Source organism: Bacillus rossius, chromosome 7, assembly GCF_032445375.1.
Source record: "Bacillus rossius redtenbacheri isolate Brsri chromosome 7, Brsri_v3, whole genome shotgun sequence".
NCBI lineage: Eukaryota > Metazoa > Arthropoda > Insecta > Phasmatodea > Bacillidae > Bacillus > Bacillus rossius.
The window spans coordinates 6074673-6098504 of NC_086335.1; the positions used below are offsets into that span (position 1 = coordinate 6074673).

The following is a 23832-nucleotide window of genomic DNA, read 5'->3' on the forward strand; positions in this document are numbered from 1 at the left end:
GGCAGTGTGCAGTCCACGTCCCCCACCACCTGCACACCACACCAGCACTCTTATTGGTGCAGTGCTAGGTCACCCTCGGCCCCCTCCCCCCTTCGTTCTTCCAGCACGGCCGGCAGTGTGGAGTCCACGTCCCCCACCACCTGCACACCACACCAGCACTCTTATTGGTGCAGTGCTAGGTCACCCTCGGCCCCCTCCCCCCTCCGTTCCTCCAGCACGGCCGGCAGTGTGGAGTCCACGTCCCCCACCACCTGCACACCACACCAGCACTCTTATTGGTGCAGTGCTAGGTCACCCTTGGCCCCCTCCCCCCTCCGTTCCTCCAGCACGGCCGGCAGTGTGGAGTCCACGTCCCCCACCACCTGCACACCGCACCAGCACTCTTATTGGTGCAGTGCTAGGTCACCCTCGGCCCCCTCCCCCCTCCGTTCCTCCAGCACGGCCGGCAGTGTGGAGTCCACGTCCCCCACCACCTGCACACCACACCAGCACTCTTATTGGTGCAGTGCTAGGTCACCCTCGGCCCCCTCCCCATCCCCCCCCGTTCCTCCAGCACGACCGGCAGTGTGGAGTCCACGTCCCCCACCACCTGCACACCACACCAGCACTCTTATTGGTGCAGTGCTAGATCACCCTCGGCCCCCTCCTCCCTCCGTTCCTCCAGCACGGCCGGCAGTGTGGAGTCCACGTCCCCCACCACCTGCACACCACACCAACACTCTTATTGGTGCAGTGCTAGGCACGGCCAGCAGTGTGGAGTCCACGTCCCCCACCAACTGCACACCACACCAGCACTCTTATTGGTGCAGTGCTAGGTCACCCTCGGCCCCCTCCCCCCTTCGTTCCTCCAGCACGGCCAGCAGTGTGGAGTCCACGTCCCCCACCACCTGCACACCGCACCAGCACTCTTATTGGTGCAGTGCTAGATCACCCTTGGCCCCCTCCCCCCTCCGTTCCTCCAGCACGGCCGGCAGTGTGGAGTCCACGTCCCCCACCACCTGCACACCACACCAGCACTCTTATTGGTGCAGTGCTAGGTCACCCTTGGCCCCCTCCCCCCTCCGTTCCTCCAGCACGGCCGGCAGTGTGGAGTCCACGTCCCCCACCACCTGCACACCACACCAACACTCTTATTGGTGCAGTGCTAGGTCACCCTCGGCCCCCTCCCCCCTCCGTTCCTCCAGCACGGCCAGCAGTGTGGAGTCCACGTCCCCCACCACCTGCACACCACACCAGCACTCTTATTGGTGCAGTGCTAGGTCACCCTCGGCCCCCTCCCCCCTCCGTTCCTCCAGCACGGCCAGCAGTGTGGAGTCCACGTCCCCCACCACCTGCACACCGCACCAGCACTCTTATTGGTGCAGTGCTAGATCACCCTTGGCCCCCTCCCCCCTCCGTTCCTCCAGCACGGCCGGCAGTGTGGAGTCCACGTCCCCCACCACCTGCACACCACACCAGCACTCTTATTGGTGCAGTGCTAGGTCACCCTTGGCCCCCTCCCCCCTCCGTTCCTCCAGCAAGGCCGGCAGTGTGGAGTCCACGTCCCCCACCACCTGCACACCACACCAGCACTCTTATTGGTGCAGTGCTAGGTCACCCTCGGCCCCCTCCCCCCTCCGTTCCTCCAGCAAGGCCGGCAGTGTGGAGTCCACGTCCCCCACCACCTGCACACCACACCAGCACTCTTATTGGTGCAGTGCTAGGTCACCCTTGGCCCCCTCCCCCCTCCGTTCCTCCAGCACGGCCGGCAGTGTGGAGTCCACGTCCCCCACCACCTGCACACCACACCAGCACTCTTATTGGTGCAGTGCTAGGTCACCCTCGACCCCCTCCCCCCTCCGTTCCTCCAGCACGGCCGGCAGTGTGGAGTCCACGTCCCCCACCACCTGCACACCACACCAGCACTCTTATTGGTGCAGTGCTAGGTAACTTTCGGCCCCCTCCCCCCCCCCCCCGGTTCCTCCAGCACGGCCGGCAGTGTGGAGTCCACGTCCCCCACCACCTGCACACCACACCAGCACTCTTATTGGTGCAGTGCTAGGTCACCCTTGGCCCCCTCCCCCCTCCGTTCCTCCAGCACGGCCGGCAGTGTGGAGTCCACGTCCCCCACCACCTGCACACCACACCAGCACTCTTATTGGTGCAGTGCTAGGTCACCCTCGGCCCCCTCCCCCCACCGTTCCTCCAGCAAGGCCAGCAGTGTGGAGTCCACGTCCCCCACCACCTGCACACCACACCAGCACTCTTATTGGTGCAGTGCTAGGTCACCCTTGGCCCCCTCCCCCCTCCGTTCCTCCAGCACGGCCGGCAGTGTGGAGTCCACGTCCCCCACCACCTGCACACCACACCAGCACTCTTATTGGTGCAGTGCTAGGTCACCCTCGGCCCCCTCCCCCCTCCGTTCCTCCAGCACGGCCGGCAGTGTGGAGTCCACGTCCCCCACCACCTGCACACCACACCAGCACTCTTATTGGTGCAGTGCTAGGTCACCCTCGGCCCCCTCCCCCCTCCGTTCATCCAGCACGGCCGGCAGTGTGGAGTCCACGTCTCCCACCACCTGCACACCACACCAGCACTCTTATTGGTGCAGTGCTAGGTCACCCTCGGCCCCCTCCCCCCTCCGTTCCTCCAGCACGGCCGGCAGTGTGGAGTCCACGTCCCCCACCACCTGTTCACCACACCAGCACTCTATTGGTGCAGTGCTAGGTCACCCTCGGCCCCCCCCCCCCCTCCGTTCTTCCATTTCGGCCGGCAGTGTCTGGTTCACATAACCCACCAGCAGATTATCCCTTAGTAATGCAACGAATTAATGTGACGATACATCTAACAATATTTTGCTCTTTCCTTATTAGATATTTGATTCCTTCATTTTACTTTTTTCCCGATTCTGCCCAAATTTCAGCCAGTGTTTATATTATGCCATTCCGCATGTCAGGCGTGTCAGCAGCAGCTTTGGAGAGAAAAGCCAGTAGCTTTCAGAGGTAGTTTACCTCGCACATACTAGGATGCACTAGTTTCAAATTATGGCAGAATCGCATCTAGTAAATAACAGCATCAGAAATTACATAACCAGGTTAAATAATCCTTCTAATAATACACAACGCAAAATTATGCTTTTTTAAATCTTTTTTAACTTAAATATAACTCGTAAATCAAAAACACTATTTTGCAACTTAGAAATGTTGATAGCACCTTTATAGGAATGTTATGCCCAAGCCTTACTATGTAAACAATGCAATCTTTTACAGAGATTGAAATTATTTAATGTTTTTCTCAAAATAAACCACTAATCCTGTAGCCTAATTCAGCTCAAATAATGATGATTATAGGGTAGGTACATACATAGTTCCATTTTATTTTGCCATTCCATCTAAAGTATTGGAATAGTATATGTAAGTTGGGATATTTCAGTTTAAAGAAATTTCAGTATAAAGAACAAAATTTCTTGCTTTATAAGACTTTGTTATAACGAGATTTTACTGTATATATTTTGTGCATCTTTGAATTACATTTTTTTTTTATATTCAACCTAGCTTATAGGTTTTAAGATTTGTACATTTATTATAAATAAGATAGTTGCATTGTTTGGTGTTTGCATTTAAGAAATTCTTTGATTTGGCCTAGTATTCGATATTCGATTCGAATTCGAGAATATTTATAAAAATTTGCTTTGAATTCGCTTCGAAACGAAAATATCTATATTCCCCCACCCCTACTAAATTTTGTGTAAAAACGCTGTGTTATGGCGATATCGCTTAAAAACTGTATTTTACTGTGATTTCGCGTTTATCGTCGTCTAATCGCAATCGCGAAAAGAACAGGCCCCTACTAATAAACAATAATAATAAACAAGTATTATAGCAATACAAGTACATATGACCACTTTTTGTAGCTAAAAGAGAGCATAAATAATACCGCCTAGCTTTTATCAAGCTGCTGCCAGCTTGAATAAGACCTCTAGTAAAATTGAGCTAGGCGGTTACATGTGTCTTGTAATGCTAAATGAAATGAAGAAATGCTGGAATACTTGCGCTAACAAACTGCGATTAAACTGTAACCAACGAGCAAACGACAATAGAAAACTAATATTGTTTCTCATTACATGTATTCCTCCAGTAACAAATAGGTATTTACTTTGGAGTGCAATGGCGGAGACAAAACATTGCCTGCTTTAAACATGAGAGCTGTTCCTCGTAGTATACATGTTTTTATGTGGAGCGCAACACACTCTAGGACCGTATTTATGGCAAAAACACAAAGACATACAGTGAAAGTCCATTGTAGCGAATACGGTCTATAACGTAAAGTCCGCTATAACGATAATTGCCATCGGCACCGTCAGTTTTGCATATGCTGCGTAGGATAAAAATTTCGGAAATAACGAATGCAGCGTGGGCTCATTTTCGCTATAGCGATAGATTACACACCTGTAATTTTGCTCTAAAACAATGAGAAAACATCTACAATTTCCTCCTTAATATATGAGAAACAGCTTCGCACAAATCTACACGTCCGGCAAATGAAACAACGCGCATTATGTGGCCATCTTGGCAACACCGCACAAGGTGGGGCCCCACAGCGAGCATAGCTTGCCTCGCGGCGACGACAGCAAGTGTCGTTAACCCACTGCGACAGGGCCCCGCTGCGAGCATTACTTATTTAGAATCACACAGACTGTAGCCCGTAAATGAGCATAACTCGTCTCACACTTGCATCGTAAGCGTTGCGTACGGTGTAGTTTCAGTGTACGGCACTACGCGCATCGTTGTTTACGTCTAGTTATAAGCGACACATGTAACTACGTATTTAGCTTCAGACATGGATAAAAAAAAAGAAATCTCTCGAACAATGTATCTACTAAATTGAAAATTTTACAAGAGTGTGAAAATCCATCCGTCAGCAGAAGTGAAATTGGTAGACGTTACGGTTTGACTCCATCTACTTTATTCACTATTTTGAAAAATAAAGAAAAAATCCAGGAACAGCTTTAAAAGATTGCGCACCAGGTAAAACAAAAAAATTACGTGCTGCAAAACATATTGATCTTGAGGAAGCCTTGTTTACATGGTTTTCCCAAATTCGCGCACGAGGTATTCCAGTTGCCGGTGCTATGTTAAAGGCTAGAAGACTTCAAATGCAGTGATGGTTGGCTGAACAGAGTTAAGGCAAGAAGAGGAATAACACTGCACAAAATTTCCGGGGAGTCGGAAAGTGTCAACAAAGAAGCAGTCAACAACTGGCAACCTATTCTTGCATCGATACTGGATAGGTACAAACCCTCCGAGGTTTATAACGCCGACGAGTCTGGGAATTTTTATAATTTACTGCCTGACAAGACTTTGGCAGTAAGGAATGATCTTTGCAAAGGGGGAAAACGAAGCAAGGAACGACTGACAATACTTTTGTGCGCAAACATGGACGGAACTGACAAGTTTGTTATTGGAAAGTCAAAGAATCCCAGGGCTTTTAAAGGTGCACGCAACATTCCATGTGTTTACACAGCAAACAAAAAAGCATGGATAACGTCGCAGCTCTTCACAGCTTTGACGCCAGAATGGGGATGAAAAATCATAAAGTTGTTTTGTTAATCAATCGTTGTCTGGCACATCCAGACATTCAGCTGAAAAATGTGGAGTTGGTGTTCTTGCCAGCTAACTTACAACCCCTGGTTCAGGGTGTGTTTAAATTATTGAAACGGGAATTTTGCAAGATGCTTGTGAACGCGTTGATGAGGAAACTTGCTGCTGGGAAAACTGTCTTCAAGTGGAACGTATTGGAAGCTATTCAGGCTATGGCAGTTTTGTGGGAGATCACGCCGGCAGTGATAGCTGCGTGTTTCAGGCATGCAGGTTTCCGTGAATGTGAAATTGATGCTTCTACATCTGACGATGCATTGCCGGATGGTTCAGCAGATGAGCCCGGTACAGTAAATTCTCTTTAGTACATACCCCTCCTTTACGTACTATTCTGTATAAAGTATTAACACGTCGGTCCCTTGAAAGGCAATGATAATTCATAGGGATTATTATCATATAACGTACAATTTTCCTTGGCGCGAATCATTATTACTAGGTAATACGTACAATTTTTATTAGTGTGAACAAAAAAAGTTTATGTAATATTTCTCTATGTAGTATTTCTACGTAGAATAATTGCATTCACTCGTTTTACTTCGCTATACACCATATTACGTTGCTTACGTTGCTTTACAAGCGTGTTTATTGATGAACATGGCTAAAAAAAAATTATAGGTTCAGTGCAGGAAACAGCGTGCGGCTAAATTTCATTTTAGCGCGAAACATTACTCAACTTACGTATTTACGTGTTAACTGACTGCCAAATCAAATTTATCAACATCAAACGAAGACACGGGGCCAAATTTTAAATATTGTTGAATGTACTTAATTATGCATATTATCGTTGTTGAATAAACAAATGGTTACGGCAGCGATGACGTGTTTTATTACTCGTACCTACTGGCTACACTGCAGCCTGTGACCGAGCGTCTCGAGGTTGGCTATGCTGCATCTTGTAGCTAATCTAAACAGTGTTTTGTTCGCGATGTAACGTAACCTATACGGTAATAACGTATAAACTGAATATACCCTGAAATTGTAATTCAATTCCACTTACACATTGAAAGAACTCGCGCTTTCTATTACATAGATTGTTAGTTTTGTTAAATGTATACTAGATAAAATGGCAAGTGAAACTTTCCGCCGCAACTAAACATTTGTAGGTCACACTATGAGTACCGGTACTAAAAAACGTGTCAGTAACTTATGCCAGTCCCCAAATTTTTGTAATTAATGTTTTCAAAGTGGAGAAAATATGGAAATATGGAAGATATGGAAATAATACTGTATTGTTAGGCCTATGAAATGAACATTTAAAAACATCTCTGATGCACTGTATGAATGGCTATTACTTCCACTGCAAAAAGAGGTAAGCCTACTATGTATGTATATTTGAGGTTACCTATGTAATTAAACTATATTAACTATGTTTTACTAATATTTTGCATTACTTTACTTTTTTAAGTAAGTAAATCACATCATTGATAAAAACAAGGCGTGTTAGACCACATACATACGTTTTAATTCGAAAATGAAAAAAAAATTGTAAACATGTGCGGGAAGCGACATTTTTTTGGTTTAGGGTAACTCCTCTATAAAGTAGTATCATATTTTTGGTCCCCTAAAGTACTTTATAAAGGGAATTTACTGTATTTGACCTACCGTTGCTGAACAACTGCATGTGCCATGCACGTTCCACGAATTTGCCACGGCTGATGATAATGTTGACGTGTGTGGGGAGTTGACGAACACAGAACTTGTCGAGCTTGTCTCTTCTAATCAAAACGAAGCAGCGTCTGAAGATGATGACAATAATGACGACGAACCAAGTGACGTATCTGTTCCGTCGAAAACGCCAATGATGGAGGCACTTGAAACAATCAGTTGTTTTTATCAGCATACAAATGCTTCGACGAAAGATTTGATAAACTTCCAAGAGGTCCAGTTGTTTATTTTGTCTGAAAGTCTAGTGAAATCAAGGCAAACAAAAATTGATTTGTTTTTTAAAAAGTGATTTTTAATTTTGTGTTATTTTGCAAGGGTCTGTACGAGTGATTATTTTTGTGTTACTGACCAATTGTCGGAAAAATTATTTTATATAATTTGTATGGTTGTCCAACATAATTAGTAGAGACATGTAAAAGGTGTGTTTATTTTGTGATGAAAAGTGGTGTTATTTTCCCTTAAAATCGGTGTTATTTTTACCTAAAAGTGGGTTTATTTTTTTTTAATTTTTGTGATTTCAAGTGTAAGAAATATGAAGAGAACATTGTAATATAATTGCACCATCAGTTGAAACATTATAAATTAAAATTACACAAATATAGGTTAAAAAGACGCAAGTTTAAGAACTCAGATTCTAAATTAAGTCAACCCAATAATTTCAGAAGCAAAGTACTTTGACACAACGTTTAAATTTCAAATGAAATAATAGCCATTGTAGCTAAATTTTCTTATTTCAAATTAGTTCTCTTGTCAGTGAGAACATTATTGTATTGTAACAAGAAGCGTTCCGAATCAGCGTTTGCACACAACATCCACACTGCTTCCAGGCACCTGTCAGAAAATTCATGTTGTGAAAGTTTTACAACTTGAAGTGCCTTCACTACATCCACACTACTTTCCTTCATTTGTTTCTTAACTATCTGTTTCAACTCTCCAAAACCGGTGATCAGCTCCTGGCGGTCCATTTCGTTCAGAGTAGAAACGTTACACAACTTAGCAAGCAAAATAGGGATCATGACTGTAATCAAAATATCTTTTTTGGATCAAAGGCAGTTAAGGGTTTTCAAAGTCAAGTCTGCTTGGATCTGTAGCCATCAAGCTGGTAAGCTTCACCAGAGATTTTGTAGACACTTGCACTACACTTATTTTCACTGGAGCTGCTTTCGTGGTGTTCATGTGGTCCAAAACTGGTTTTGTTTTGTCAAAAAAATGCACTGCTTCATGTTTTCAAAGTTGCATTGCATCTTGGTAAGCTCGCCATGCAAAATACGTATTAGCATTTGGGTATCTCCAGCCTTCTAGCCTCGTTATTAAAATATTTTCGGATTTAAAAAAAGTTTTTTTAACACATATCGCCCAACTACATATTAACCCTCGCATATAACCCAACATCACGAAATTCGTGCTCACGAAGTTTGGTGATTGCTTGAGGTTTCGGCATATTTTACACTTTCGAACTTCTGCTGAGAAATATGAAGACGTTTTCTATCACAAACTACAGTTTTTATAAAATAGTTGCACTGTATACAACATTTTTAAACGAAAATTATCATTCTTAAAAATAAAACGTAATTGTTAAGTCTGTTTACAGTGAGAACAAATTAAAACAGTTTGCATAGTCCATAGTAGATGCAAGATGAACAGTTGAGCGTAATTTATAATTTGCTTCGCGACACAAGCGCTGTAATGCACAAAATATCCAACAAAATGGCCGTACATTACTCTTTGACTCTGTAAACGTGCCTTCGAGAGAACGTGAGCGTATTAGTGCAGGAGTGCAGTTCGCCAAGAACGCGTCGTAACAAATAAATAATAAAACGTAAACATTGGCAAGTGTACTCTTTACGGTGATGGTGTTATCAGTGGTGACAACGGCTGTTTATTTACTTTTTTTTAAGTTACCAAACAGCGGGAAAGTGTGGTTATTCATGGTAAACAGACGTATTTCGCCCAAAAATTCGCGGTATCAGAAAATATGTAAAAGTGAGGTTATTCGTGTTAAACTTACAAATTTCGCGTAAAAATTCGTTTTATCGTAAATGCGAAATTTGCATGTCCCTACTGATGACCCATCAATGTGGAGTGGAAAACAGTAAATCCTAATTCCAATACATTTAACACAATAACGTGGGGTCCGAAATCTAGCCTAAATTTGATAATTGCTACAATAATAAGATTTTTTTTAATTTTGGCTATAACAAAAATTCGCTATAACATAAACTTTAGGCGCCGTTATAAATTTACGTTATAACGGACTTTTACTGTACTTATTATCGCCAATGCTCCTATCAAGTCTCCTGTTTCATACATGATGCCTTTATCAGGAGTATTAGGATCTAAAAACATTGAAGAATGCTTTAAAAAAGTAAAATTTATTCTAAACTGTATCTAAAAATACTTATTTTTAAAACCTGATGTTGAAAAACAGAAAGCTGACATATGAAGAGACAATATAAAAAATAAATAATAATTTTGCTAAATAAGTCGCTTTGTCTTGGCATAGTTCATGGTCCATTCACACTGTTAAGGAAGTTTTTATGAAATGCAATTGATATCTGTGTGAAATCATTCCAGAAATATGCAAAATAAACTCCATTTAAATACCTAAAAATTATTTTTATTAATTTTGTATGTATCCCATGACATCATCAACAAAGTTGTAGAAAGAAATAAGCGCATCTATCTCGCCCCTGTAACTCATGTCAGTAAGTGAAGATAATGTTCAAACCACCACGTTTACAAAACAGACTGCAAAACTACTGACCTGAGCAAATATCTTGTAGAGGGGTTCGAGAATGAACTCGACGAAGCTGCGCTGTGCAGACCCGTGAGGCGGCTTCTTGGAGAAGCGTCTCCTGGAAGCACACGACAGGCTGCGGTGCTGCCCTCTCCAGACACGCCCCAACTCCCTGCCAGCACCAGCTACTCACGTCTTGCTGTTGAAGTAGATGTCGCCCCAGAGGCGGCGGGCAAACTCCCGCACGTTGACCCCGGGGTAGGACTGCGCGTAGATGTTGGCGAACGAGCGCAGGGTGAAGCAGACTGCATACTGAGAGCTTGCGAAGCACACGTTGCCCAGGATGGGAGACACCAGCGGCACGTTCTCCTCGTCTGCGTACAAGCTGCACACACACACATCGCTGTGGCAACACTGGCTCACATGTATGCCCTACCCGAACCACGAGAACTCTCAGATATGGGCACGGTCTGAACCTTCGCAATGCACAACATGATCTGGAACTATCGGAACACGCAGCAAATGCAAAGCAGGAAACTAGCAGATCTCTGTGTTTTTCGATGTCATTCTGTAGCTCAGTTAATAATTATGCAGGCTGGTCCTGAATGTTATGTTTTACTCATCTTTTTGGTAAACAGTAGTGATGCACCGATTATGCAGCCGGTTAATCGGCAACTGCGATTATTGACCCAATGCCGATTAATCGTAATCGGCGATTACCAGGTTAGGTTATAACCGATTGCTGATTATTGTAAAATTTGTTGCTGAAACCCATACGACTTGAAAGAAAAGAAAATACATTTAAAGTTTAAACCTTAATAAGTTCTTGAATTGAAACTACAAACGGCTGAAATCTCTTAAAGAATATGACCGTGGAAGGTAGGGAATGTCAACGTCTCGGAGTGTACATAGATACACTTGCCTAATAATATTTGCTTGTTTCGTGAATTGTGCTCGTACATACATAACTGCCCCGTTTACTATTTACAGTATTTACCCCTTTCAATTCATTTACTTACTGTACAATCCTGTTAAGTTAATGTCATGAATGGTACATATTATTATCACAATATTTACCATGGCCACAGCCAAATCACACACGTGATTTCTTCGCACAAAATATTTAGTTAAGAAAATAAATGCATTTTTAAAGCTGTCACAATTCACAATATGGCATATGTTACTTATATTAGTAAATGTAATGAAAAAAAATTGGACATGGTATTGTAGAAACGATGCGTCTAACTAATTTTCACTGCGTACCGTAGTCGGCCATGTTTGTTATTGTTATGTATGATGTGAGGTTGGAACGGACAACACGCACAAATACACAATAGCGCCATCGGTTCACATTCCACTGCCGCTACATAGTTCCCATTCTCAAAGGATTGAGAAAAGTAGGCTCACGTGATGCTAATTAGTAATTAATAAACTGAAATGGTGATTATATGGCATTTTTTTAAATTAAGTTCTTTTTAGTCATTAACGGGAGTTACTAAAATAAAATACCAAATTGCAACCATAATGTTTGCACAAGTGACGATCAGAATTGAAGTTGGCAACACTGTAATAGTAATTCATGAACATTGAATACTGCAGTTTTTTATTTTCGTAGACAATGGCCATTAACGTAAACACATTGTAGTTTAGCTTAGTATTTTGATTGTTGATCAACATAATGACGTCTGCAAGATCGAAAAGTGACATATGGAAATTTTTCTCGGTGGATTTAATATGTGAATCTAAAGCTAAATGGTTAATACGTATGTGGAACACTCATCTCACGAGGCAGTTGCGGGAACCGGAAGTCGTACACACCTACAAACATGTGGAACCATGCAAAAAAATTTCATTCCAGTGAAGTGATTTCAGAAAAAATAAATAAAAGTTGGGAAAGTGAAGTAGATGATCCTGATGTCACTCCTAGACCACCTGAAAAACGTGCACTGTCACAAACAACACTACCAGCCATGGTATCAAAAAAAATTAAGTACTTGCCCACTGATCCAAGAGCAAAAGAAATGACTCAAGCTGTTGCAGAAATGATCTGTGTTGACATGCAGCCAGTCGATATTGTCATCAACAAAGGGTTTAAGCTACTAATGGAGAAAGCAGTACCAAAGTATGAACTTCCTTCCAGGAAACATTTGAGTACTGTAGTTATACCATCTATGTTTGAGGATGTTAAACGACGAGTAAAAACAGAATGGCGTTCAAGTAGGAATATTTAGTAAAAGACTTTGTTTTTTATTTCAACTTTACGCAAAAACTGATAATCGTTAATTGCAATTATTAGTGTAATAATCTGTAATCGGTAATCGTAATTGGCAAAGTATAATCGGTGCATCACTAGTAAACAGACTTACACAATGCAAAATTATTTTTAAGCGATGAAGGCCATCTTGGGTCCTAGTTCATAAAACTTCAAATCTACAAGTCACAAGAAATTCCCTTGTAGCTAAAGGAAAAAATGAAGAAAGTTGTTTCATAAAACTACAAATTGACTCACACAATTACAAGTGCAAGTTTACAAGTCACAAGCTGTTTCTACAACATTACCCTCGTGTTTCGTGAATTTCCTCGAAACCTTGGTGCTACAGAGACCGCCAACAGGACAATGTGGAGGTCTCTCACCAACCACTTCAGGCCCACTGTCTCGTCTCTCGCTCTACCGTGAGCAAGCGCTCGGTCACTCTGTTCTCCCCCCGACTGGCACTCCACCAACATCGCATCGCGGCCCTGCTGCTACCGCTAGAAATCCAGCGAGGTTCAAGTGAACATAAACTATTGCACGGAATGGAATACTGAAGTAGTAATGAAGTAGTATGCTCACGTGGGTAGTTTGCAAGCCAAATAGCCACAACCTCTCTGAAGCCAGCTTGTACGATCCAAAGCCGACTAACCCCAAGCATGTGGTTACTAAGTTTGACGTCTTATTTACACCGCACACATACATCAATCAAATTTCAATAAAAGTCTATATGCAGTAAAACCTCCATTAACGAATATTCTATTTAACGAAAAACCCAATGCAACGAAATAAAATTTTGGTCCCACTGAACCTCCATAAGATCAATGCTGTTTTAACCTCTAAATACCGAATTTTATTTGTTCCGAAATAGTGAAATGCCCTTTACAACGAACAAGCGCTATTGAAAAACACGCAAAAATAAACATCTCCTACAAGACATCCACTAATTTTCTTACATTCACTGCTTAAAAATATGTGCGTATAACATTAAAATAATATGCACCATCACGGAAGACAATAAATAAACAAAGCATCATGGATAACACACGTCGTATACACATGCCACACTATGTTCAAAATGGCGGGTACATTTAGCGCTTGTGGCGGAAACCTCCCGTACCATCGCTGTGGCAAGACGAACAACTAGTATATATTGCGTTTCTATAGTTAAAGATGTGCACATGCAAATATTTTTAACTATGGTGTAGTACAACTTCAAATTTTTTTTCAGTTTTCACTGTTGTTTATTTATTTCCACACGTAGTTACGGAACTAAACACGGTACTACTGTAAAATTAATTCTAATCCTAAAAAGCGGCGACAGATTGACATAAAAATAAAATTAGAAATTTTAAATGCAGTTGAAGTTGGAAAAAAAAAAAGTGATATAGCTAAACGTTACGACATCCCGCGTCTACACTTTCAACCATATTATCCAACCGGGAACAGATCGAAAACAACGCTTCTCTGGTAGGAACAAATCGAAAATGTGTGAAAGTATGTAAAAATGATGATTTGGACACGATAGTTATTTATTTCTACCTTATTAAACATGCCATTAAACGAGTGTAATCTATGTACTTTTTCATGTTTAATTCCTCATATTGTATTAAACAGTCAGAAAGACAGTTCTAGCCATTTATGTGAAGCTTTATGATGACTAGAAATATATCGTGCGAAACCTCCATTTAACAAACCCCTTTACAACAAACACAACAAATTTTGGTCCCTTGAGATTTGTTAAATAGAGGTTTCACTGTACTAGTTACAATATTGAACTACCATGTATTTTCGCATAATCGTCGCAAATTTTGTACTAAAATCTAGTTTTAAAAGTAGGGGTGCAATTTTTATGGGCAAAAAAAATTTTTGTTAGGTAATGATATTCATAAAAACCAAACCCATTCATGGAAAGTACATTTATTTAAAAAGTGGAGTATACAAGAGTACACCAAACAATTTACATTAATAAGTCATGCAACAAAATCCTTTCTTCAACTGTAAATAGAAAAACAAAATCTGTGACCCGAATGTGAGCCTGAACTAATGCCTAACTCTCATCGTAATACACACGTACCACGAAAGAGTGCGGGCCATAATCTGTAGTTAACTCGGCACTCGACAGTGAGCGCGCATTCAATGAATCGGCGAGATATTGATATTCGACTACGTGTGCGCGCTCTATACGGGAAGCAACATAACCAAACATGAATGATGCCAACTAGCGCTTGCTACATTTTTATAAGTGGTACACCGCGGCGACGCAGATGAACAGATAAAGGTTATAATGTTTAAAAACATCTTTAAAAGAAAATTTACACATCAGACAACTTCATATTTTCTTTTATCAAATAAGTAAGTGGTAAAGTCAAAATAAATATTAGATTTATACTTTAAAATACATCGTTTTATATGGAAAAAATACCTACACAAAGCACTTGGATTCTAATAGCAGGACCAAAAACATCATGCAACGTTTACGCGAGAGATTTTTTTATCCAAATTTTGACGGTCCAAAAAATCGGTGCGACGATTATGCACGTGCGACGATTATGCAAGTGCGATGATTATGCGATAAAAGAGGGTATTCCAATTCTAAGTTAGTGTTTGATACATTTCATAAGTTACAAGAGCATGCTAAGAAAGCTAGAAAAAACTACCTGAGGAGGCCGTTTATTTCTTCAACGATATGCCGTAGCTTGTAGTAGGCGTCTTGTGGAGGCAACTTCAGCTCCACCATCAACCGGTCAATTTTATTAATGCAGATAGTAACTGCCAACTTTTCCTAAAAACATCAAAACATATTTACAAACACAACACAAACAGGAAACACCTAAAACAAGCACAGTTTCCACCATATGTTTACTAGAAGGAAAAAAAAAAATTATATAATATAAAATACATAAAAAAATAAAGGAATAAAAATTGTCAGGCATGACAAACAACTGAATTCTATGTTAAACTGATGAAATATAAATACAACTTTATACGCTAAGTACCATTTTCGGCTTAAAAGAAATTTAATTAATTTTATTTATTATTAGAAAGTGCAGATGAAACTTACACGAGATACTGTTAAGCACAATAAACCTAACTTCATTAAGTATGACGTCGTCCAGGGCTACGCCCCTCCTAAGCCCGATGTGACCCGTCCACGGCAGCACCCCTCTCCCCCCACCAGCACCCTCTATTTCAAACGTCCCGCCGACGGCGAGCGTGTGTAGGTGAGTGTGTGTGTTGCGGCCATACAAGAGGCCAGTAATTAGAGTCGGTGCGGCTTCCCCGTAAATCCTAATTATTAAATAAGAATTGTCAACCTTTATTTTATCTTTTAATTCCCAAGGGTCGTATGTTTGCAGGTCCATTTTTCTAAACAGACGTTACAGCGCCACAAGCGACCGCTAAGAGAACTACCAAATTAACTTTTCATTATTGTAATTCTTTTATTTAGCTTTGTTAATTAGGTGGAAGGAGCAGAGGCAGTAACTTAATTAATACTGGTTTACTAAATGTTTATTCATATTTCATTGTAAGAAAAACGTAAATTGAACAGCTAACGGTAACGGGAGCGGAAGGAGGCGCCATGACATCCCCTAGCCAGGCAGTCTAATCTTGGAACCGCCCGGAGTAGGACGCGTGCTGTACCTCGTCGCCTTCAATACTTGGTAAGAACTGATCATTTAGCATCCGGCCGTGTAATAATTTTTCTGAATCGCTTTTAACCGCTTCGAGGCCTACTCCGGGTGGAAGACTCTTTAACATAAATATTTTTTCCGCTCAGACGGACTTTTGAAATCGACTGCGTTGCGAATCGTAGGTCAGGCCACGAGGTGACCTGGCCCTCCTCTAAGCTGATTCATGCCGTTGGCTTTTTAACCGCTTAATAAGTAAATATGTAAGAGGAAGGAGTGAATAAAACTCGGGCGCATTGAAGTCTCCATCTTTTCATTCTAACCACGTGTGTCCTTAAGGAGTGTATGGCGTGTGGGACGCCTAGAGCCCACTTGGGATAATTGTTTCACGGTGATAGCGTACACGACGCTGAGAGCGGGTGTTAGGGCCACCGTAGGTGAATAGGGTTGCGTGTCTCGCCCCACACGGGCGACGTCACGACCAGGAGAAAGAGTCTCGCCGGGTCCACGTGCCCACGAACCACGTGGTGGCGCCCACAACATAACATCTTTATAATTCAGCAACCCAGTGCGATAGCAATTGGCGCCCCAGAGCGTGGGGCGAGACACAACGCGCGCCAGAACAAAAATCCGGGACGTGTGAGTTGGACGGTTTGGCAGCGGGAAGCGTGAGTTGTGCGGTTTTGCGCCGGAGCGCAGCGGAGTGGCCGGCCGGCCGATAACGGGAATTCCGCCGGGTCACGTGACCTTGGAATGCGCGCGCCGCACGGACAATAACAGCAGGCAGCCAGGGGTGGACAACAGACAATGCGAAGCGAGAGCGCTTACCGGGTCGCGTGACAAGCAACAAGTGAACTTTGCAGTGCGTGTAATAACATCTTAAAGCATGGCGTCGGTCAAGACCGAAGACGTTTTCAATCTGAGTGACTTGTATTGTATGAAGTGCGCACGCCCGAGACACGTTGGTGGGGTGACGGGGGCCACGTGGTCCGACACGTGCGTGTGTTTGGAACCGCGAGAAGCGAAGGAGAGTGGGGGAGAGCGCAAAACAGGCACGACCACGGTAGAGTTCCTCAAGTGTACCGCCAAAGGATGTGTCGGGCGGCCACGTGAGGGCGGCTGGTGCCGGAACTGCCGGGCGTTTAAGCACTTGCAGTGCGCGGACGAGGCGGAAGCAGAATCCTACAAGGACGGGTGGTTCACGTGCAAGCTATGCCGCGGAATAAGGAAGTCGCCCCAGAAGGACATGGCTCACGAGCGGGACGGCGCGGAGACCGGCCACACAACCTTCACACCACGTGGGAGAGCGATCCCGGTCGGGCCGGTGGAACTGCCGGAGTTCGCGGGAAAGAACTGCGACGACCCGGGAAAGTTCGTGCGGGTGTGCGAGGACCGGCTGGGGCGCTACGGGGTCCCGGAGGCGGAGTGGGCGGAGCGCGTGGGGCGTGCCCTGAAAGGAGAGGCCAAGACTTGGTGGGCGCTCGTCGGCGAGTTCGACATGGAGTGGGCGGAGTTCGTGCGGAGGTTCCGGGCACGCTTCGCCGACGTCCGCGCCGAGATGAAAGTGCGTGCTGAGCTGTACTGCTCCGAGCAAGGCCTCACGGAGTCCGCAGAGGCGTTCGTGATCCGCAAGGTACGCCTCCACCGGCGCCTGCATCCGGCGGGCGACCCTGACGAGATCCTGGAGCACGTGGTCGAGGCCATGCGGCCGCACTTGCGCCAGTCTTCCCAAGGACCCCTGGAGGAGTTTATCCGACACGCGGCCGCGGTGGAGCAGGACCTGAAGGCGGCAAAAACCTCTCGCACGAGCCCGACGAGCAGACGCCGACAACCAGAGAGCGAGGGCCCCAACCCAGCCGGCGCGCTGGTGCCATACCGACAACCGAGCAGCAACGCCAGGAACCCCGACCACGCCCAGACGGAGACCAGGGCCACGCCAGCCTGGCGGGACCGGGCCATCGGGGAGGGAGCCCCACCCAGATGTCATACGTGTCCCGGGCCGGTGTACCACTGGCACAGGGAATGCCCAGTGCGGAACCAGTTCCGACCTGGGGGAGCCCGGGACGAGCCATCGGGAAACGGCCCGACGGGGGCGGCCAGGTAAACCGAGTCACCCCCGTGCAAAACTCCGACCACGCCGACCAACCGACACCGACTGTCGCGCTCTTGGGACACGTGAGCGCCGCCGAAGGAGACCTTATCAGGGTGCCAGTGGTAGTCAACGGGCGCGCCGTCAACGCCCTGGTCGACACGGCCGCCAGCCACAACTGTGTCGCGGCCAGGATCCTCGAGACGGACCACTTCGTGGCCCAGGCGGGCCGACTTCAGCTGGCCACCGCGGGGGACGCCTGCAACACGCGAGGCATCGCGACTCTGCGCGTGCGAGTCCGCGACCAGGAGTCAACCGCAACCGCCCTGGTAGTCCCGGGGCTGCGGGACGACGTGATCCTCGGGCTGCCCTGGCTGAGCGACCAGGACGCGCACATCGAGGTGCGGACGGGGTGCCTACACGTCGGGACCCAGGGACGGCGGACCCTGCACGGCGTCGGACGACCAGCACCGCCACCGCAAATTAAGGTCAGTCTCAACCAGTTCCGTCATGGTGTTCCTCCCGAGCATCATGCCGCGATACAGAGTGTGTTGGATGAACAGTGTCATGTATTCGCCTCAGCCGACCCCTTAAAACGCACAACAGTAGCGGAACACGCCATACCAACCTACCCGCATGAACCCATATTCATACCACCAGGGAGCTACAGACACGTGGGAAGACAGACGATATTGACACAGGTTCGTGAAATGCTGCGTGACGGGATCATAGAACCCACAGAGAGCCCCTACAATTTCCAAATTGTTCTCGCTGAGAAAAAAGACGGTAGTCTGCGCTTCTGCGTGAATTTTAAACCCATAAATAAAGTAACCGTAAATGCACCGCCACCCTTGTTGAACATGGCCACCACTGTTGCCGGGCTGGGGAATGCTAAGATTTTCACGTCTCTCGACCTCAAGTCAGGGTACTGGCAAGTGCCAATCCGCCTGGAAGATAGGCCTAAGACTGCCTTCACCATACCCGACGGCCACCGTTTTCAGTTTTGCGCAATGCCCTTCGGCTTGCAGGACGCCCCAGCCACGTTCCAAAACATGATGACGAGGGTGCTAGGGGACTACTCGGGGGACTTCGCCGCAGCTTACCTCGACGATGTCATAATATGGTCACAGACGTGGGAGGACCACGCCCACCACCTCGCGTTGGTACTCGAGAGGCTTGCCACTCATGGGTTGACGTGCAACCGGGAGAAATGCCACATCGGCACCACGGAGTTAGACTTCCTCGGGCTGGTGGTAAATGAGGAAGGGAACCGGCCGACAAAACAACAGCTTGACACCATCCTAGATAAAACCCCACCCCGGACTCGTAAACAACTACAGCGTTTCCTAGGGCTGGCTAATTGGCTGCGCGCATTTATACCGGGATTCTCCACGGTCGCGGCGCCGATGACGCAACTATTGTCCCCGAAAAAACCTTTTAAGTGGACCCAAGCCGCGCAGGGGGCGTTCCACGAGTTGAAGAACCGATTCCGCCAATGTCACCTGCTAGCCCGACTCGACCCGAACCGCCCGATAATAGTACAGACGGATGCCAGCCAAGAGGGGATCGGCGCCATCCTGTTGCAGGAGGGCGACGACGGAGAACCGAGAATCATTGAATACGCTAGTGCTAAGTTCGGCGAGGTCGAGCGACGTTATAGTGTAAACGAACGCGAATGTCTGGGCGTGGTCTGGGCGCTGAGGAGGTACCGGGCGCACTTGGAGGGGCAACATTTCACGCTACGCACGGACAGCCAGTGCCTGAAATGGCTGGCGACGATGCAAGGGCGCCGGTCGAAGCTTACCCGCTGGGCGATGCTACTATAGGCCCTCGATTTCACCGTGGAGCACGTCCCCGGCAAAAACAACGAACTAGCCGACGAATTGTCGCGGAACCCCGACCGGACGGTAGTGGCCTGGGACGATGCCGAGTGGGACGAACTGTTGCCCCCCGCAAGCAGGACCAGGGACACGAGCACGAGGGACGAAGCCCCGCCCGCCGTGCTGTACCACATCAATGGGGAAAACTTCCCCACGCTACCCCCTGGGGCAGAGCTAGACGACCTGGAGGAGTTCGTGCGCGCCATACAGCAGGAAGACGAGGGCACGAGGAACATTACACAGAGGTGCGCAGAGGCTGAGTGCGAAGGGTACCGGGTGGTCGACGGGCACCTGCAGGCCCGCCCGGCAGGAAGCCAGTCGGAGTGGCGGACGTTCGCCCCCCCGCAGTCACGTAGGCAGGTTTTTCAGTTTTTTCACGACAACAAACTCGCCGGCCACCCAGGCACGGATGAAACCGCACGGGCTGTGAGGGAAATGTTCTATTGGCCAGGGATAGGCAGGTTCGTGCGCAACGCCGTGCGGAACTGCCGACGCTGCCAGAGATGTAAGGCGCGGCGATTGGACGGAAGGGAGCAACAGATCCCGCGCTTACCATCGGAACCATTTCACACGGTCGCCCTCGACCTAATGGGGCCGTACCCACGTACGCCCCGGGGCAAACGGTTCCTGTTGGTCGTGACGGATTGTTTCACGAGGTGGGTAGAGGCCTACCCCCTGCCAAACTGCAGGGCGGGGACGATCGCGAAAGCCCTGGAAACAGAGTTCTTTCCCAGGTGGGGATATCCGCGAGTACTACTCACGGATAATGCAACCCAGTTCTCCGGACGCAAGTGGGCAGAGCTATGTACGAAGTGGAGGGTTCGGCCGCATACCACCCCGTTATACCACCCCCGCGCAAACCCCACGGAGAGGCGGAACCAAGACCTTAAAACCCAAATGAGGCTACGAGTAGGGGACGACCATACCCAGTGGGACCAGCTACTTCCGGAAATGCTCTACTGCCTAAGGCGCAGGGTGAACGGGGTGACCGGTGAGTCCCCAGCCACACTGGTGCAGGGGCGAAATCTCCCCTTGCCAGGGCAATACCATGTTGAGGAGCGGGACCCGGCCTACGAGGCGGGCAGCCCCGAAAGGCGGACCAGGGTTCTAGAAGAATCCCGCGAAGCCGCGCGACGTAACCAGGCAGAACATGTAGAGAGCAGAACCCCGCGCACGACGAGGGCCCCCGTCAGTGTCGAACCGGGCCAGATGGTGTACGTCCGACATCACCCCCTGTCAGCAAGCAGGAAAAACTTCTGCGCCGGACTGGCACCGAAGTGGATCGGCCCCGTACCGGTCGTGGACGTGATTGGCCCCGCCACGGTAATGGTCAAGCTACCGGCGGGCCGCAGGGCAAAATACCACCGCGACGCGGTGCGGATGGCGGCCGAGGGAGGAGACAGCGAACGACCAGACGACGGGGTCGAAGCCATGGATCCGGACGGCGGGGACCTAAGAGTCGCAGGGGGCCCAAGTTCCTCCACCCCCTCCAGGCATGACGACACCAAAGTCCGGGGGTTCCCGGAAGAGGGAGGCATGTCACCGGTCCGGGCGACCAGGGACGCCACGCCGCCGGGGGGCGAGGACACTAGCGGGGAGGAGCAGCTCACGCCTTTCCACGGATTACCGCGGGACGAGGGGACGGAAGAGATGGGGGAAGAATACGAGGCCCACCCAATCATCGAGGAACCGGAGGACGGAGGAGAGGAGCCGGGGGAGGCAGGATACGAGGGGTCGAGATGGCCCCTGCACATGTCCCTAGCAAACGCGACGTTCCGAGTGGTGATTGAGGAGCCTGAAGAGCCGGAACCAGGGCCAAACCCTAGGACCACAGGGGAGGACGCCACGGGGGTAATCGCAGTAGGGCACCACTACAACCTACGATCACGCCGGCCGGCACCAGCAGTCCAGTGTTGCGGGCTGTACACGGCGGGGGGGGCGAGGAGCCAGGGCACGCTTCCAGCAACACCACCCACGTCACCAGGGTCAGCACGCGCCGTGGTTACGACGACCCCAGACGCAACGCGCAGCGGTCACATCGGGCTCCTTCAGGGGGGGGCAATTGACGTCGTCCAGGGCTACGCCCCTCCTAAGCCCGATGTGACCCGTCCACGGCAGCACCCCTCTCCCCCCACCAGCACCCTCTATTTCAAACGTCCCGCCGACGGCGAGCGTGTGTAGGTGAGTGTGTGTGTTGCGGCCATACAAGAGGCCAGTAATTAGAGTCGGTGCGGCTTCCCCGTAAATCCTAATTATTAAATAAGAATTGTCAACCTTTATTTTATCTTTTAATTCCCAAGGGTCGTATGTTTGCAGGTCCATTTTTCTAAACAGACGTTACAGCGCCACAAGCGACCGCTAAGAGAACTACCAAATTAACTTTTCATTATTGTAATTCTTTTATTTAGCTTTGTTAATTAGGTGGAAGGAGCAGAGGCAGTAACTTAATTAATACTGGTTTACTAAATGTTTATTCATATTTCATTGTAAGTAAAAACGTAAATTGAACAGCTAACGGTAACGGGAGCGGAAGGAGGCGCCATGACATCCCCTAGCCAGGCAGTCTAATCTTGGAACCGCCCGGAGTAGGACGCGTGCTGTACCTCGTCGCCTTCAATACTTGGTAAGAACTGATCATTTAGCATCCGGCCGTGTAATAATTTTTCTGAATCGCTTTTAACCGCTTCGAGGCCTACTCCGGGTGGAAGACTCTTTAACATAAATATTTTTTCCGCTCAGACGGACTTTTGAAATCGACTGCGTTGCGAATCGTAGGTCAGGCCACGAGGTGACCTGGCCCTCCTCTAAGCTGATTCATGCCGTTGGCTTTTTAACCGCTTAATAAGTAAATATGTAAGAGGAAGGAGTGAATAAAACTCGGGCGCATTGAAGTCTCCATCTTTTCATTCTAACCACGTGTGTCCTTAAGGAGTGTATGGCGTGTGGGACGCCTAGAGCCCACTTGGGATAATTGTTTCACGGTGATAGCGTACACGACGCTGAGAGCGGGTGTTAGGGCCACCGTAGGTAAATAGGGTTGCGTGTCTCGCCCCACACGGGCGACGTCACGACCAGGAGAAAGAGTCTCGCCGGGTCCACGTGCCCACGAACCACGTGGTGGCGCCCACAACATAACATCTTTATAATTCAGCAACCCAGTGCGATAGCAAGTACTAGCTAAAAATCTGCTGCTACCACTGAAAGAAAAGTATGCAATTACAGTAAAACCTCCATTAACGAATATTCTATTTTACGGAAAACCCCATGCAACGAAATAAAATTTCGGTCCTGCCGAACCGCCATATGATCAATGCTGTTTTAACCTCTAAATACCGAATTTTATTTGTTCCGAAATAGTGACATTCCCTTTACAACGAACTGCCGCTTTTGAAAAACACGCAAAAATAAACATCTCCTACAAGACATCCACTAATTTTTTTGCATTCACTGCTTAAAAATACGTGCGTATAACCTTAAAATAATATGCACCATCACGGAAGACAATAAATAAACAAAGCATCATGGATAACACTCGTCGTGTATACATGCCACACTTTGATCAAAATGGCAGGTACATTTAGCGCTAGTGGCGGAAACCTCTCGTACCATCGCTCTGGCAAAACGAACAACTAATATATTTTGTGTTTCTATAGTTAAAGATGCGCACACGCAAATATTTTTAACTATGGTGTAGTTATATTTCCGTTTTTTTCAGCTTTCACTGTTGTTTATTTATTTCCACACGTAGTTACGTAAATCAACACGTTACTACTGTAAAATGAATTCTAATCCTAAAAAGTGGCGACAGATTGACGTTAAAATAAAATTAGAAATTTTAAATGCAGTTGATGAATGTGGAAAAAAAAGTGGTATATCTAAACGTTTCGACATCCCGCGTCTACACTTTCGACCATATTATCCAACCGGGAACATATCGAAAAC

At 46.9% G+C, this 23832-nt stretch overlaps 1 protein-coding gene across 1 annotated transcript in view; it reads right to left on the reverse strand.

Annotated features, from left to right (window-relative positions):
- LOC134533653 (116 kDa U5 small nuclear ribonucleoprotein component) overlaps window positions 1–23832 on the reverse strand; it is a 130090-nt gene that overhangs the window by 57902 nt on the left and 48356 nt on the right. The window contains exons 6-8 of the mRNA XM_063371190.1: window positions 14950–15074; window positions 10232–10423; window positions 10066–10156 (exon numbers count right to left, since the gene is read on the reverse strand). Of these exons, the coding sequence (XP_063227260.1) occupies window positions 10066–10156; window positions 10232–10423; window positions 14950–15074 (408 nt within the window). The remainder of the gene's footprint in view (window positions 1–10065; window positions 10157–10231; window positions 10424–14949; window positions 15075–23832) is intronic.